The sequence below is a fragment of the Cinclus cinclus genome, chromosome 3, assembly GCF_963662255.1.
Source record: "Cinclus cinclus chromosome 3, bCinCin1.1, whole genome shotgun sequence".
Classification (NCBI taxonomy): domain Eukaryota; kingdom Metazoa; phylum Chordata; class Aves; order Passeriformes; family Cinclidae; genus Cinclus; species Cinclus cinclus.
Window position 1 is genome coordinate 50,460,607 of NC_085048.1, and position 17,353 is coordinate 50,477,959.

Here is a 17,353-nt window from a genome sequence, read left to right on the forward strand (position 1 = left end):
TTTCTACGTAAATGCACAAAAGAAGGTTGAGGACAAGCACATCTACTTTTGATTCTGCTGTAAGACATTTACAGTAGTGTGCTGTGAGGAAGTCCTTTAATTTTGTCTAGTTAAATGAGATACCTGGATTATTTAATGTGTTTATGTTTCAATTTTTTATGATTCTTTGGTATTTTTTTGGGTTTGGTTTAGGTTTTTGCTGCTGTTCACTGATCTGAGATAACATCAAATTCACATAATTACGGGAAATTTGGGTTGCTTTAGTTTTGTGAATGGCATCTCACATCCTAATTTTTTATCTGGCTTAAGCTAATACCAAATTTTTGTCTGGTGTATTGCCCATTTACATGGCTTTTGCTGCAAAACAATCTGATTTAGTCACAGAAGAAAAGTGGAAGCACTATAATTATTTAATTTGCTTCTTCAGTCCTTCATGTCAACAGTAGTTTTCCTAATCTTTGCCGTGTGGTTTCACTTTCCCTTCTCACTTTGACCCTGAGGAAGAGAAGAGCTTGTATTTTGTAACAGGCAAGGCAAACCATCCATGCTTTTACAGTTTCAGATTAAATAGAAATATTCATCATTAACATGACTTGTGGAGTCAACTTACTGATAGTATATTGAGCTGCTCTGAGTAAGTGTGAGCTTCAGGCTACACTGGTCAATGAGACATAAAAATAGCACCAGTCACAGAGCACATTTTCATGACTTAGTGAGGCATTTTCCTGTCAGCACTTTGATTGAATGTTAAGAAGAAATGGTTTAGGATTGCAGCTAAGTCTTGCAATCTTGCCAATATAAGAGCTACATTCAACCTCTCACTCCTTAGATAAGATTAAATGGAAAGCAGACTCACTTCAATGCTGAGCATGTAGGTAAAGAAAAACAAGAGCAAAAGAGGCATGAAAACACACGCACATGCTCGCACGCACAGTCATATCAATGCTTTGTTAACATTGCAGCCTTTCCATGAGAAACTGGGCACTTTTACATTTCTATCTTTGTTAAACACAGTTCATTGTTCTGCTTGTTCTGCCGCTGCCCCATGGAAACTTTTTCCAGGTACATGTGTGCAAGTGGATCACGTTCTTGCAATGACAAGTACCACTGTAGCTACTGTGGACCTCAGCAGAAAAGATAAAGTGCAAAATGTCAGTGATCACAGGACTCAGTCTCTCTACTGCCCCGGTTTCCTTGTCTTTCTCTTGGAAGTCTTTGAGTGAGTCTTTTCTTCCTTGTTTGAAGGGGGATTAATAGGAAATTGCAGCCCAAATCCATTAGGTCCATTTAGGAAGACACATTGAAAGTAGCGGACAGGAGCTAGGAAAACAAGGAAGAGATGATTAATGTTTATGGTTTCTAAATTGGGGCCATGAATCTATTCCATGTTCTTTCAGAAAGCATCTGCATGATTCCATTCCCATTAAGTCAGTTATAACATCACAAATTTCTAGTGTGATCACAAGCCAGGTTTCACATATGAACAAGATTTTAGCTAAAAAGCTCAATAAGAGATCTTGTGGGACAAGATGAGAAATTATTTACAACTTCACATTTAAATGCATAATATAATTTAATTTCTCAGTGTCATAGTCCTACTTTTCTCAGAATACTTGCATTTTGGGATAACTGAATGTAAGCCCCCAAAATTCACACATATATTTTGTGTTTTTTTTTATTTCACAGTGACTTTCAGATACATTGAAGAGTTCCAGAAAGACTCATATTTAATTAATATCTACATCATACCTATTTTATTAGACTTTAGGTGAATTATCTTTTATTGTGAATAAAGGGATTACAAATGACTGTATCTAATTTCTGTCCTTTCACAGTCATGGATGTTTTCTCCTTTTTAATTTTTGAGTACTATATATGTAGTCATACATTTCATCATGTTTTAAAAGCTTTCAAGAACACATGTTTCGGCACAGATGAAATTGATCCAATTGGTTTCAAAAGCTGAGTTTTGCACTGTGAGATTAACATTGACAAGATTTTAAAAGACAACTATTTATTATTATTGAACTTTTAAAAGAAACTCTTAATTTTTAAAAGATAACTATTTTAAAAGACAACTGTTTAAACACAAAACTAATTATTGTGTGTTTCCGAAAATGACTGGAGGAATGTTGGCATCTGATACAAGTTAGTTTTCATGCAATTGATTTTCTGATGACTTTTTTCTTTCCTCTGCTGTTCATACCATATGAAAAAAAGAAATTTTAAAAATAATTAGCTGTTTCCTGTGAAAATTCTAAACTGAAATGGTCTCCAGGACTCCCTGCATTAAAAACTGGGGTGCAGCATTTATTTATTGACTTCCAGGTCCCATTAAATGGTGGAAAACAGAGCAGTGTGTCAGAAGTGCTGGTATATTCAATCCAGTTGTATTATCCTTTGTGGTTTTCTTGCCTGACTCATGCAAATGTTATGCATTTTTCGTCTAAAAGCTCACTTTAAAATAAAATTGGAAATTAGGTCCTTCTGGATCAAATGACTTACTGCTTTTTCACTAAGTCTAAGAATGGAAATTATTTTTCCCCCCAAATTCTCAGTGTTTCTGTTTCTCTGTGAGATGAATGCCAGTTTCTTTTAGAAAACAGAGACAAAGCAACTCCCCTGATTAGAGTTTACATCCTATATGTGTCAGACCAAGGTTTTCCTGTGAGGCTTGACAGGCCATGGACTGTGTGAATGTGCTAAGTCCTCCACCACTGACCTTTCTATGTACACACATGGGCAGAACCAGAAAGTTTCTGAGATATAATTTCAACAAATAGACTTATTCCATTCTTGAACTAAGGCAACTTCTTTGAGTAAAATTTACTGAAAACAATATATTGCCACAAGATCCACTATGATTTAAACTGATATTGTCCTACTGAAATACTTGGAGATTTTTCAATCAGATCTTTTAAAATATCCCACAAACACAAAATCCCCTAAAATTTAATCACAGTGGATGCAAGATTGACAAAGAGAAATTCCTTAAAGGAAGAAAATTCCCAATTAGAAATTCACCTTTTACTATTGAAAGGAAATTATTTCAGTGTATTTCTTTCAAGTATGAAAAAATGAAAATAAAGTCAGTTACACTCTTCATGAAGAAGGCAAGTAGGGCACCACACCCTTTCTAGCCCCAATAAATACAAATCATTATTTTACTTTTGTTTAAAAATATATTACTGCCCTGTGTTTTACATGCTATCAAATACAAAAATATACCTCTTTTTTTTTCACATGCATTTGCAAAGTTCTGTTAAAGACTGACCTACACAGCTACATACTTGCAAGTATTTTAAACATTGTTATGTTATTTATGTACTACAATTATAGCATACATGCTGCCACAGTGTTTTCCAGAGGTGTTACCTGATCATTATTCTAAAATCATTAGTAAAACTAGGTGCTATAATAATTTCATTTGAAAATCTCATGTATAATCTACTGTTAAAAGCCACTAAATTAATGAAAGGGAACCTTTAAAATGTTTGCAACTCAGCCAGCAGCTACAAATTAATTATGTGTCCCATAGTTCTAAACTGGAAAAAAAAAAAGAGATAGAAATTAATTACTTTGAAAAAGAAATAATAGGAATCATGTTTACTTGACTCTGTAATGCTAAATATCACTTTATAATTGTTTATTTAGAATGTTAATGCTTTGTTGTATTATTTCTATCTGCAGTGTTTATGAAGTGAGCCCTGTTTTTTGGCTGGTATGTACTCATGTTGACTGCAATATGTTGAAGTGATATTCAAATGTTTATATAACCTATTACTTATCATCTATCTTTAGAAAACATCAGAAAAATGTTGCACAAAGAGGAACCTCAGGAGAAGCAGGGATGATTGTAATGACTTCCGTGAAATTTTCCTGCTAATTGTTTTCATAAGACTAATGTAACTTATTTCCAATTTGTGAAATTTTTCAGTGCTGAAATTAGCTGCAGGCTATATATATATATATATATATATATATATATATATATATATATATGTATTTTGGCATAAATCACCAAATACCCCTGAAAAGTATATTGAAAAACCACAAAAAAAACCCTCTCCAAGAACAGGGTGTTTTGTTTAAAGAATAGGGTGTTTTGTTTATTTCTCTGCCTGAAGAGTAGTAGAAAGACGGGATAAACATATGAGGAAATAGGACAGGAACAAGAATTAGGAACGACAAAAGGCAGGATATGTAAAACATGTGTTAAGGTAAGGAGGAAAAACCAATCATGCTTCTTCCAGGATGTGCTGGTTTTGCCTGGGGTAGGTTTTGTTTTCTCTATAGTGGGTAACGTAAGACATTGGTTTGGGTTTCTTCTGGAAGCAGTGTTGGTAATTCAGGAATAGTTTAGTTGCTGCTGAGCAGGACTAACACAATCAAGGCCTTTCTGCCTTTCATCCAACCCCACCAGTGAGGGGGTTGGTGTGCACAAGGAGTGGGGAGGGGACACAGCTGGGAGAGCTGACCCCCAACCAACCACAGGGATATTCCATATCATATGGCATCGTGCTCAGCAGATAAAGTCTGGGGAAGAAAGAAGGGGAGTACATTTAGAGTGATGGCATTTGTTTTCCCAAGCAATGGTTAAGTGTGATGGAGCCCTGTTTTCTTGCAGGTGGTTGAATGCCTCCTACCTGTCCAAGGAGTGAATGAATTCCTTGCTTTGCTTTGCTTGAGCATGTGAATTTTTGTTTTATCTATTAAACTATCTTTATTTCAACCCACAAGCTTTGAAAAAACTTTTGTGATTTTTTTCATCAATCTACAGATACGAAAAAATGCTTGTATTAATAATTTTAAACTGGATTTTCCTAGGAATGAATCTGAAATGTTTCATTTTGAAAAGTCCTCATTTTCTTCAAATCTTCTTTTGAGGGTTAGACAAACTAAAGCACAATGCTTAATGAATTTATCCTAATATCCCAAACTAGGGCTCTGTTTATACCTCATTTAAAACTTAAGCAGATTCACTTGGCAAAAATTGAACTATTTTAATATGTTGTAGAGTATGTGTGACCTAGTGGTTGCCATTATAAGAATACAAGATTTGATAAGCAAGGTGATATGAATCCAAATGTAGGTAGAGAAAGATGTAATTTTCAGGTTCTGGAAATATTCAAACTATTAAAAAAGTCTTTTTTTCCAATACTATCTTTGTAGATTCTGTTTTATTAATTCTCCCAGTGCAAAACTACTCACTTATAAAAACAAATTTCATCATCATTCCATGATGGAATGGATCTTTTATATTTTAGTTAATTAAACAATCAGAGCTTTGAAATAGACATACTGCAAGTTTCCATATTTTCTGGTAAGGATCTCATATATATTTTTTTTAAGGCAGATGAATTTAATACTTTTTCTAAACTGAATTGTCTGTCTCTACCATATTCTAACTTGTTAGGTAAAAGAAAGTCAGCTGCCCCTATAGTCTATGTAGGATGAAATTGTTTCAGTATTACACTTTTTATTACGGCTTCTTTACTCTTTCTGTTTCATGTTACCCTTCTTAGGCTGCTTTATCCAGGAAACCTCAGCTGCAAAACATGCAGATAAGAAATTCATTCAGAAAATACCGACATCTGTGGAACTGTGTCTGCAACAGTGTTATGATACAAACCATAGTCAAGAGAACAATTTGAATTTTGGCATGCAAATAAGAATACAAATACATCCCACACTGCCTTTTCAATTCTTACATTCAATATGAATGCAGAATGTGTCTTTTAAACTGAAGAGGGTTTTCACTTTGAGTGTATTGTCTCATATCTTCAGGGCAAATGTTACCAAAAAGAAAAAAAGGAGGAACAGTAGGAGAAAAATGTGGTTTTACAGTAGACTTATTAAATAAACATTGTTATCAGCTTAAGCAGGAGAAAACAAACAAACAAAACCATTATATCTGGTCTATACTTTTGTTTAGGATGTAGTTTATGAGAATTCATATAACTACTTAAATTCCCCTTATGATCCTGAGGAAACAAAAGCTCAGTGCTGGAAAAGTGTCATAATGCTTTTTTAGCATATTAAAACTGGCACTCTTATATGAGACCATATGGTACCTAAGATGAATAAATTTATAAAAGGCTGGAGGAAGGGGTATATGTTTCCTTCTTTTTCATTTTGGGAAAGCAACAGGAACTTCTTTAATTAATTTTTGCCAGGACGGAAATCAGTCAGAGAGGGAGCAGTCAAGATGGGTTCCAGAAAGAAAAACAAGCAAAATCCCCTGGATTTAAAGATTGTGTGAAGTTGTTTAGGGCTTATATAGTGGAAATGGTAAGTACATTCCACAGTTACTCAATAAAGCATACAAATATTCCATGGAGCTTATTTTTGCTCTTGATTTCTAAGTGATATGCATGTCACACAGAAGGCTGGTTTCAAGAAATTAGAGGAATATTGCAAGAGCACTGATGTTTTCAATTCTTTAGCAGAAAGGAGGAAAGCATCCTCTAATAAAATTTAATAATCCTAAAGAGCATAAAGTTGTTCCTGTTTATGTATTGCAATGATTAAAGTCTCCTATCTATAAGGTTCAGAAAGCTGTTTTTAATGCAATTCACTAAATTAAATATTCATTAAAAAGAAAACTTTTAGCAGTTCAGTTATTATAATAACAGTTCAGTTATTAAGGGAAAATTACAGAGAATGTGTGGCAATTATTTTCTAGTTTGAATCCAATTTCTTCACTTAAAGGCTGTCCTAATAGAAGTAAACAATTGAAAAACCACAAAAATTCAGACAATCATAGCACTAGAAATTACTATTTGGTTAGCAATTGCAAATAAAAGAAAAACTTTAACAACTACACTCATTTATTTGTGACTGCTTCTTAGGAATGCACATTAAGTGCAAACAAATTTCAACAATCAAAACTGAGCCACACAACAGCAAAAAAATTTGTTCCAACTACTTGGTAGCCAAAGATTTTTTCACTTACTAAAGAATCAGGAATGGAAACAAGTACTTCCTCAGTACATTTTCAGTATGAAAAAGTGACCAGACAAAGAACAGGCCAGATGGGGAAGTTAAATCATGTGGAATCTTCTATAAGTATCACAGCTTTTTGCCTTCACACTTGCTAAAAAGAAGAATGTGAGTCTTTGTGCTTAGTTGCTCTGTGCAACTGACATTTAATTACATCTTATTTCTTCAATAGAAAAATTGAATGCTGAGGGCCTCTGCAGGAGAAATACTGTTTTCTTAAGTCCAAAAATCCCCATACACACCTATGCTATTCAAAACAACATGTTTGGGTCAAAAATCAAATTATTTATTTTTCAATACATTCTTTTAAACTCCTTTCTTATTGTTCATGCTGTACAGTCATACTACTGTCATTCTCAGAAATTACAATGCTTAAGAAAGATGGGAAAAAGAAGAGCAGAAAACATTTCTATGTTCATTACAAATAAACAAGAAATACCACTACTGCTTTAAGTCAATTCTATATATCTAAAAACATCCTCTTCAAATGACTTTTGTCTAGCATTGTATAGACAATGCATAGACAGGGAAAATAAAGCAATTATGCCATGAGGACACTTCTTTTGCATCTTATTTTCTGATTTGAATAAAAAAAAAGAAAGTTTGGAAAGTAGCTCTCAAAGCTACTATCAAAGTGTCTGTGATGCAATGCAATTAATTGCATATCTTTGCAAAAGCCATCCAAGTTTTCATATCTGTTTTATCAAGGGGTCTGTCAAATGATAAGTTATTTAAGGAAAAAGGGTTAAAGATGTTTGAGGAACAGAATTAAATACTAGCAATAACATTGTTATTACAGCCATGAGAATTCAGATTCTCCTTAACAGCTCTTTTTCAGGCACTGTGGGATTTCTCCAGCAAGGTCTGGAGAAGGTAAAATTGATTTATTCTATAAGAGTTAATATGCCTTTTCTCACAAATAATGCTCAACAGTGCAAAAAAAATACCCAGAAGATTGCTCCATATGAATGTCTGTGGTCCCAGTCTGCCTCCAAATTTTGCTGAGTACACACAAAATAAATGAGCCTTTATCAGTGCTTTAATGTGGAAAAAAAAATAGTATCAGTACAAAGTCAGTAGTACATATCTCTAATAACACTTTCTTAGTGTAAAATATGATGAAAATGTACCAAATCAATAGCACTAGAAGGGCACTCTCATTATAGTTAATGTCATTAGAGGGGAAAATATCACCACAGTAAAAATATAGATAAGATTAAAGGAACAGAACTGGTTAAGAGCAGTTATGATCTGTCACTTGTCAAAGTCAGTGGTCTTTTTGAAACATAACAATAAAGCCCAATGAATGTGGTCTTTATTCTAAGAAAACCAACCCTGCAATAGAAAGTGAAATTTATTATTTCTTTCTTTTAGCTTAAGTGTGATATATTACATTTAACAACCATTTAAGGAAAAAATTCTGTATTTTGTTAACTGGCTCTTGCATATTCTAGTAAGTAGGCTAAATGGATAAATAGACTGTATATTTATGGAATATTGTTATGCTCCATGTTATGGTCACTGCACACAAACCACGTAATTCTCCCATGAATATGTGAATATCCCCAAGGTGACATCCCCCCAAAAGTCATTAAAAAAATTATTTTTGTTAGACAGTAAAATCATGCAAGATGTAACAGTGCAACATGTATGTAGTAATGCAGACACTTCCAACAAAGCATAGCAATAATCAGAGCACACAGGCTTTTACAATTTTGCTAGCATTGAGTTTTCAAAGGAGTCCAGTACTGGCATGATTTTATTACTGAAATGTAGGAGCAAATGGATGAATCATTAAAAAAATAAAAGTATATAAGAGGGATCAGAAGTAATTGATTATTTTTCACAGTGCAATAGTAATTATAGCAGGCTACATAGATTGATTTTGGTGGTCAGCAAAATCTAATTGGATTCTCTTGTTATTACTCTATAGGACACACCTTGTGCTGGTCAAGAAATTTAGGCACGTTGACATGAAATTGTATCAGTCAACTTATTCCTATGCACATTCAACTAATGTAATTTCAACGTATCACAAGAAAATAATTTTCTAAATAACTGTCATTCACTTAAAGATTGGTTTAAATTTTACATACAAGCACATTTATGTACACCAAAAAGGATAAAACCAAATAAGAAGGAATAAACAATCAAGGGTCTTTTTATGTTAATAAGAATGGATACCAAATAACTGGAAGTTAATACCATATATTTATTTCACTGTAAAGGCATGGGATAGAGAAAGGAGGAGAGGAGAGGAGAGGAGAGGAGAGGAGAGGAGAGGAGAGGAGAGGAGAGGAGAGGAGAGGAGAGGAGAGGAGAGGAGAGGAGAGGAGAGGAGAGGAGAGGAGAGGAGAGGAGAGGAGAGGAGAGGAGAGGAGAGGAGAGGAGAGGAGAGGAGAGGAGAGGAGAGGAGAGGAGAGGAGAGGAGAGGAGAGGAGAGGAGAGGAGAGGAGAGGAGAGGAGAGGAGAGGAGAGGAGAGGAGAGGAGAGGAGAGGAGAGGAGAGGAGAGGAGAGGAGAGGAGAGGAGAGAAGAGAAGAGGAGAGAAGAGAAGAGAAGAGAAGAGAAGAGAAGAGAAGAGAAGAGAAGAGAAGAGAAGAGAAGAGAAGAGAAGAGAAGAGAAGAGAAGAGAAGAGAAGAGAAGAGAAGAGAAGAGAAGAGAAGAGAAGAGAAGAGAAGAGAAGAGAAAGAGAAGAGAACAGTGTATGATAAGACAGTGAAGCAGCTGATGAAAGGGAAGCTGGTATTTGATGATGCAAGTGATTTCTTAATTTCAGTTATAATCCTAACTGAAATCTTTATTAAATAAAGGTTTAGAGGATTTTTGGATTTTGTGTAGCATTATGTTCACACACTTGTCTTCCTCAATGAGAACTCTTCTGGGAAGAAAAGGACTTTTATGACAATAAAAACTCAGTAAAGAGACAATGTTGAACAGTCTGGTGAACTGATGGCAAAGCCTGTTAGAACCAAATTCACCCTGTTTAACAACAGGCACTGGAGGCACTATCTTCTGGATTTAGCTCTAAATATAACAAAGCTGGGAGGCAATTCAGATTCTGGAGGGATGAGTAAGCCACTGGAGAAGTTCCTCTCCAATTTACCATGGAGCAAATATGCTCTTTTCTAAGTGCTTAAGATTAGAAAAGATCAGATCTGTGCCTGTGTGCTATTTACAATGACAAATGGAGCTAAATTAGAATGTGTTCTTCGCCCTGAATTTGCATGGTTCTGGGAATAAGGGAAGACAGGAAGAAACTGTAGGAACTGAATAGGCTGTCTTCTTAAAATACTTTACATCTGCTGCCACTGATTAAAAATTTGTATCACATAATTAGGATTTTTCCACTGGATTTCGCTATGCTGATGATAGTCTGGAAACATGAACTCATTCCAATATCAGGATATCTGCTTTTAGCTGATAATTTTTTTAAAAACAAAATCTATGCTGAGGAGAAAACATGACTGCAATTACTTTCCTAAAGCTGAAGAGGGATTTGAAGAAATGGTCATTTATCTGAAACAAAAATAAACGATCTCTGACTCAGACAACTGCTGGAGAATTATATTTTGTATGTAACTTTACATCCCCAAAGTATGTCATGGGAATACATAATATGTACTTTTTTTTCTCTTCGCTCGCAATGTGATTTGAGAAGATATGTCTGTCAAACTAAAGGGCAAAATTAACATAACAATGTTCACTAAGATACTAGACATCTTTATTTTGTTTGTGGCAAAATTGTTCAGAGACTTATATAGGTATATTTTTGCTTCATTTGTCTTGAAATAAATTTCATATATATTTACAAGTGTTTGGAGCTATTTAGTTTAGTTTTAGAAAAATGTTTTGACACAGTTAAGGGGAAAATAATGAACTAATTGTTCAACAACATAAATAACATTACTAACTGGGTTAATTTTGCAAATTTAGGCTAAACAGACTCTTTCTACCGGACCTAAACCAGTGTTCTAAATAATAAGTTTTTTCATAGTCTTTTTTCCTTTTCCCATAAGCTGTGACTCTTGTATGTTTAGTTACACCACTGTGTCCTGCATTTATAGAAAACATAGATGTTTCTTTAATAATTTGCTAAGCAAACAAACTTTGAGATTAACATAAGAAGGAATCAATTAATGAATTAACTTTAAAAAACCCAGATTTTATTACCTTGTGCATTTTAAATTTTTGCTTATCCTCCAATTATTTTTTCCCCCAAATATCCTTTATTTCCATGGTTGCTCTCTGTAAGTTTTCCCTTAGTGTATTCTCTGGTAGGACTATTTTCATCCTCTTTTGATACAGAAAATGACTGCAAGCTCATCTGGCACATTATCAAGTGCTATGGGAGAGGTGGACCAAGACTTATGGTGGACTTTAGACACTTTGAGCAAAATTTAGGTTGAGTACAATTTGAAGTCATGTTCACAAAGCAGATCTTCAATGACAATGGGAAATATCTCTCCACTGTAAACTGCAGAGCTCTCCAGATATTAAACTCAGTGCTGTGCATATGCATGAGCCACATGAGCTATCTCCATACATTACTAGGTGTGCCTAGAAGCATAAAAATTAGTCTGCAATAATTTTACCTGGTAACCATTTTGAAGTATTTTACATAAAGAGGTTTCTGAAACAGAAGCTGATCTATCAAATAGATGTCTTTTCTATTAACCTCTGGTATCAATGCCTCTTGTATTGATGGATCTGGAATTGTGCAGAGTGGAGAGGGACAAGCAGCTTGCCCTCTACCTACATTATTTTGTAACTCAGAAGCTCTAGTGCCCTCCTGGAAAATAGAGGCTGTAAAGCTCAGGCTTTCCAGTTGAAGAGAGCTTTGAAAGAGTACCAGTTTGACCCCTTAGAGACTACACAATGACTACAAAGGTAAAAGGGAATTATCATTGTCTCTATCCTTTTAAAAGCAAAGTACCTACAGCTGCATTTTGTCAAGGGCCTGATGAAGGTGCCTTGGTTGTACTGAAAACATGTCTGGCAGACAGGAATTTTTAATCATGTTTATGGATCCTAAAGAATGTTTTGTAGGAAAAGAACACTACTCCAGAAGTTTCCCCTGTTTTAAAAGTAGGGAGGTAGGATACAGAAAACTCTGTGCTTGCACAGTAATGTGCCTTATGGATGTATAAACCTTAGGCTTTATGGAACCTCTTTGACACACTCTTTTGGACATCAGAATCTTCTAAAACAATGTTTTGTCTCTGACCTTGTATTTTTGACAGGGATTTGATTGGCAATGACTCATTCTGCTTATTGATATTCAGGATTTATCTCTTAGATATTTTAAATAAGAGTGTATCAATGGAATCTGTACAGCATATTCATGGTTGTGGAACAGCTCAGGTTACCATAATAGTCAGACGTTATCAATAGCTAATAATGTTCAATGACATGTTATGTTATTAACATAGCTATTATTTAGTTTTATACTAAACGGAATTTAGTTGTTAAACTAAATGGAATCATCCCTTCTTTTTTCACTGTGTTGATAGCTCTGAAAACTTATAATTGCTTTCTGGCGAGGTTGCCTTTAAACTGATTCCATATAACTCTTTTCATAAAGCAAAGATGATTGAGATTCAATCTCAGTAATTTCCAATTGAAAACTAATCTAGACAATGAATAAACTCAAGATAAGGTAATTAAATTAACAAATACAGCCAAAAAATAAAAATGAAAAAGATTAATTTAGAGCTAGGGATAGATGTTAAGAATCTGTAGAAGAAAGGACATGAACCTAAGGTGCTTGTAGATTCTCACTGTGAAATTTTTTTGTCTTGAGAGGTAGAACTTAAACCTTTGGGCATTTACATAAAATCTCTGGAATTAACAATTTAAAGTATAATGCCACTATGATGAGAGGCTTTTTATAAACTCACCATTAACATAAAACCTGATATTTTGCTCTCTTTTTGGTGTGTCTTTGCAAGTTTTGAATTTCAAAACTTATTACAATCTATTAGAATTTTTCCAGTGACATTTAGTCAGTTTCAGGACAGAAAAGCATTTTCCTTAGTTACCAAAATATGGCTGAAAATTTCCCCTTGTATGTCTTTTCTACACAGAAATAATCAGCAAGATTAATTCAAGGTAAATTAAAAAGAGATTAATTAGTCCATATAAAATGCTGCGTAGATGCTAATTTGGAATTAAAGCAGCCTCAGAGAAAATTTCACAGTAGGTTAAACTAATTTAAATCAAGGTCACCTTAGTTCTTAATAAATGACCACTCCAGCATTTAGCATGGTTTAACTGTGCTCTTTTAAACATATGCATCTTCTAAAGGGGCAGTATTCCTCCATGTCTTCATTTAGACAAGCCTGATGAGATTTAGTCTCCAAGTATTCGCTTAAGAGTCAACTTCAGGATAATGGAATGACTAACAACAACTTGCAGGAAGGCCTACATATACAGGCTTGGTCCTCACAATTCTGACCAACATGAAATGTTGAGACTTTCCTGTATATCCACAGAATGGAGGATGTTCTACATGGACTCTCCTGCAAGTAGCCTTAATGCACAGTTCATCCTGCTCTAATGCTGAGTTCTTGTACTGGAGTGCAATGAACGCCCCAGAAAATCTTAATGAGTATAATCTAAAGAGACATAGGTCTTGAAAATAAATGAGAACGGATCTTTTTACTAGAAATTCTGAAACTTCTCAGTGCGTCAGTTCCTTCTAATGATATTCTAGCAAACAGCAGACTTTCTTATATCCAGAAAACAACATAAATATTGGTGATTTATTGCTGAATTATGGTGGGAAAATTCTAGTCAATGTAAGTTCATGCAGCTGAATTTCTGGAAGAAACTGCTGGGAATATATCAGAAACTATATATCTGAGACAGAGAGTGGGTGGCAAGGAGAGTAGAGAATACAGTATCTGCAGTCCATCACATGGCTATAGGTGAGAGCTACCTGCACTGCAGAGACAAAGTTCTTGCCTTCTCTTTTGTCTATTGCACAATATTTTTAAAAGTTGCTCAATGCATCTATATTATAGAATATTACCAATACTTGTGCTTAATGAAATTGACAAAACTTGCTACTTCAGAACAAAGGAAAAGATAATATTATACTCCAAAATTTTCAAATGCTCTAGAACCAAGTAAAAAATGAAGTGGTCTCCCTCTCTTTCAAAATAATTACACATGGGAAAAATCTCACACATTTCACTGCTGACAAGTTTGCATTCCTTTAGCACTGAAGAAATCTCCTTCATAGTCACCCAGATGGCTGTCATATCAAACTTTTTTTTAAATGGAAATCATCTTTTCTTTTGAAAATATATTACTAGATAGAAAGTGGAAAGCACAAAAACAATCTCAGTCATGAACCAATCCCCACACATTTACAAGACATACAATGAATTCAGCCCCTGCAGTTGTTGTGGCTTTCATGTGGTGATTAATGTGTGACATTGAATAAGCATTGATAGTATGATGAAATGATTGTTCTTTATGCTAGAAAATGTTTGAGAATTGGTATTGTATTTGAGAGTCTCTATCACTGCATAAGTAGATGAAAAATCTAGCTTTTCATTCCATAAAAGTTCTTGCAAAGTATGTTTGCATAAGCAGTGTTCCAACTCTGCTTGATATTACTTTCAATTTTCACAGAAGTACAAGTTCTTTAACTAAACATTGGGTATAACAGTTCCTACATCAAAGAAAGTTTCACTCATGTCAAAGAAAGTTTCAAATGTCTAATAATGTATGAGGGTAGATGAACAAATTATGTAAGTCTATTTATGACACATCTATTTACAAGGAAGCTATCATGAGTGGTTTGGTTCTACTTGACCTTGAGAATAATCCTCACTTTTCTCTGATTAAAAAAAACCCAAACATATAAGAATAGTATCAGTTTCACCAGTTCTCACTTTTCATGCTCTTTCAATGCAGCCTCTCTTTATTTCTGCCACATTTTCACATCTGTGAGTAGTAAAAAATGTCAACCCCTTCAACTAACTGTATTATAAATGCAATATACATTGGTTCCAGAGTTTTCATCCAAGAGGGCAGTTGGAAGGTAATTAGAATAAATATAATTAACTTTTGATCCATTTAGATTTTCTTACTCTGATATCAGCCTGAAACAAACTAGAATGTGTATAAGTGTACAGATGTTCATATAAAGAGTATGGTAGATAATCCTCACAAGGGAATTGAAAAATTGAACTTGTACTCTTTAAATTTCATTCCAACAGTCAAAAAATCTGCTTCTGTGTGCTTCCAAATGCATTTGTTATAAGGCAGAGACAAAAATGAAGTTCCCAGAATTCCTGATTTTTTTTTTTTTGTGCTGTTGGTAAATTTCAGTCTCAGTACAGGTGTCAACTTTGACATATAGGACAGGAAAAAGAAAAGGAAAACATTCTAATTAATTGCGTGCAGATCTACAGGAGAGTGAAATTTAGTGTCTACTGCACATAGTACCATTATTTATGAAATAAATGGTACTTTATTAAAGTAGTGCTTAAAATTATTCTCTTCAAATGTGGAACATTCTAAAATTGAAGCTATATACATCTTTAAAATTGCTTATTCTTTTCTATCTGTTTGCTTTTTAATATCAGGGAAATGTTGAAGGGTTCTGAGGAAAATCTAAGAGCATGGGAATCTACTTTATTCTGCTTTGGAAGGCTGAATGAAGATATATCATTTAAAGTTTTAGATTAGCTCAGAATGTGCAAATCCTCTTCTACTTCCATTTATCAGGAAAAAAAAAAACATTCAGTGCACTGGGAAAAAACCACTGACTTCATCTACATACAGAACAGGGAAAAGTTATCAAGTTGCAATTCCAGTACACATGGTCTAAACTTCTAAATTCTCAATTTGAGTAAATACCTAAAAGAAAACTCCAGGAAAGAATAACTTATACTCTAAAACAATGTCCATATTAAAGTTACTTTGATATTCTTCTGGAAACCTTTCATCCATTGTCTGAAAGCTAACTATTCTTTTCAGTGGACAAAGAATATTTTGAAAACACTTACTATTAAGTTCTGTTGGCAAAGCCTGTTATGAAGAACTGATTTTGCACAGAGCTGCTTGTGATCTGAGAAACATCCTGTCAAGAATAATTGCCCAGTGATAACATAAAACTAAATTAAACAATAATAATAATTAATGTAAATGAAAGCCACAGAAACATAGTTTTTGAATGATGTAAACTTTGTAGGAGGGATGTGGGCAGGAGAAAGTCCAGTGAAAGAAAATTTTTAGTACATTCTTGTTTTATACTAAATTTGGGATTTTGATGCATAGAATTCTTTTCTCTCATGGCAAAATCTTTGGTTTAATGTACTGGTTATATATTATTATTAACATTTCCTGATCTATAAATGTTCTGTGTTAATTAGACAGCATTAAATTTTTGATGGCATGGATTCTACCTTTTGTATCTGTCAGTGGATAACATAATAATCAAGAGGAATTAAAGCTGTTCTTTTATGTAAATGAAGTTGCCCTTGTAAAACAAAGTGAGCCATGTGTACAAATATTTTCATATAATACACATGGTAACAAATCCAAGTTTTATCTTAGCATCTCATTTATATTTTCTCTTCCTTGAAAACAGATTGTTCTGCACTTGTTTTATACTTACGTATGTTTATTATTCTATGGTTTAAAATTCCTACATATGGATAAATAGATATTTCTAAATAGATACATATAACTGCGCATATATTGCACATTTCATGTCATGGTTGTAGAACTCTAAATCGTTCTATCTACAGTAAAGAGATCAAAAAAGCACAAAAATAGTCTGGATGATTAGGAATGAAATATTTTCCTCGGTAGGTTAAGACTACAAAATTGCATTAGGAGGAACCATATTCACATGTAGCTGATATTTTCTGTGTAAACCAGTTAGACCTCAGGTGAGTCTAAACTTTGATCCTTATCTGTCATGAAATAATGCATTTCCCCTGAAGTCGTAGCTATTAATTTAATTTATGGCAGTCAAGAATCTGGAACATATATTTCCTTTTGCTGTAGACTAGTAAAGACATGATTATACAATAGAGGGAGATTTTCTTCTGAAATGCCCATCTTTATTCACCCTTTTTGCTGGAGTGGAATTGGGGCAGACTGTGATTGGAAATAATTAATGTGAGAGAAAATAAACTGAACGACTTTCTCCATGTGTGACTGTTACAGAAAAGATTTTCTATGAGGAGAATATATTTGTCTTAAATACTGCATTGCCAGATAAATTACTGATGTCTTGTTTTATAAGGTAATCAGATGAATATATGTTTAAAAATTTAGGAAGGTGGTAAAGCAATACCATTTCAGCAATTCATTCTTCACAGGAACA

General features: G+C 34.0%; 1 protein-coding gene across 1 annotated transcript in view; it reads right to left on the minus strand.

The window, feature by feature from the left end:
- Positions 1-1,177: 1,177 nt before the first annotated feature.
- TRDN (triadin) overlaps positions 1,178-17,353 on the minus strand; it is a 222,980-nt gene continuing 206,804 nt past the window's right edge. The window contains 1 exon segment of the mRNA XM_062488974.1: positions 1,178-1,320. Coding sequence (XP_062344958.1) covers positions 1,178-1,320 — 143 coding nt within the window.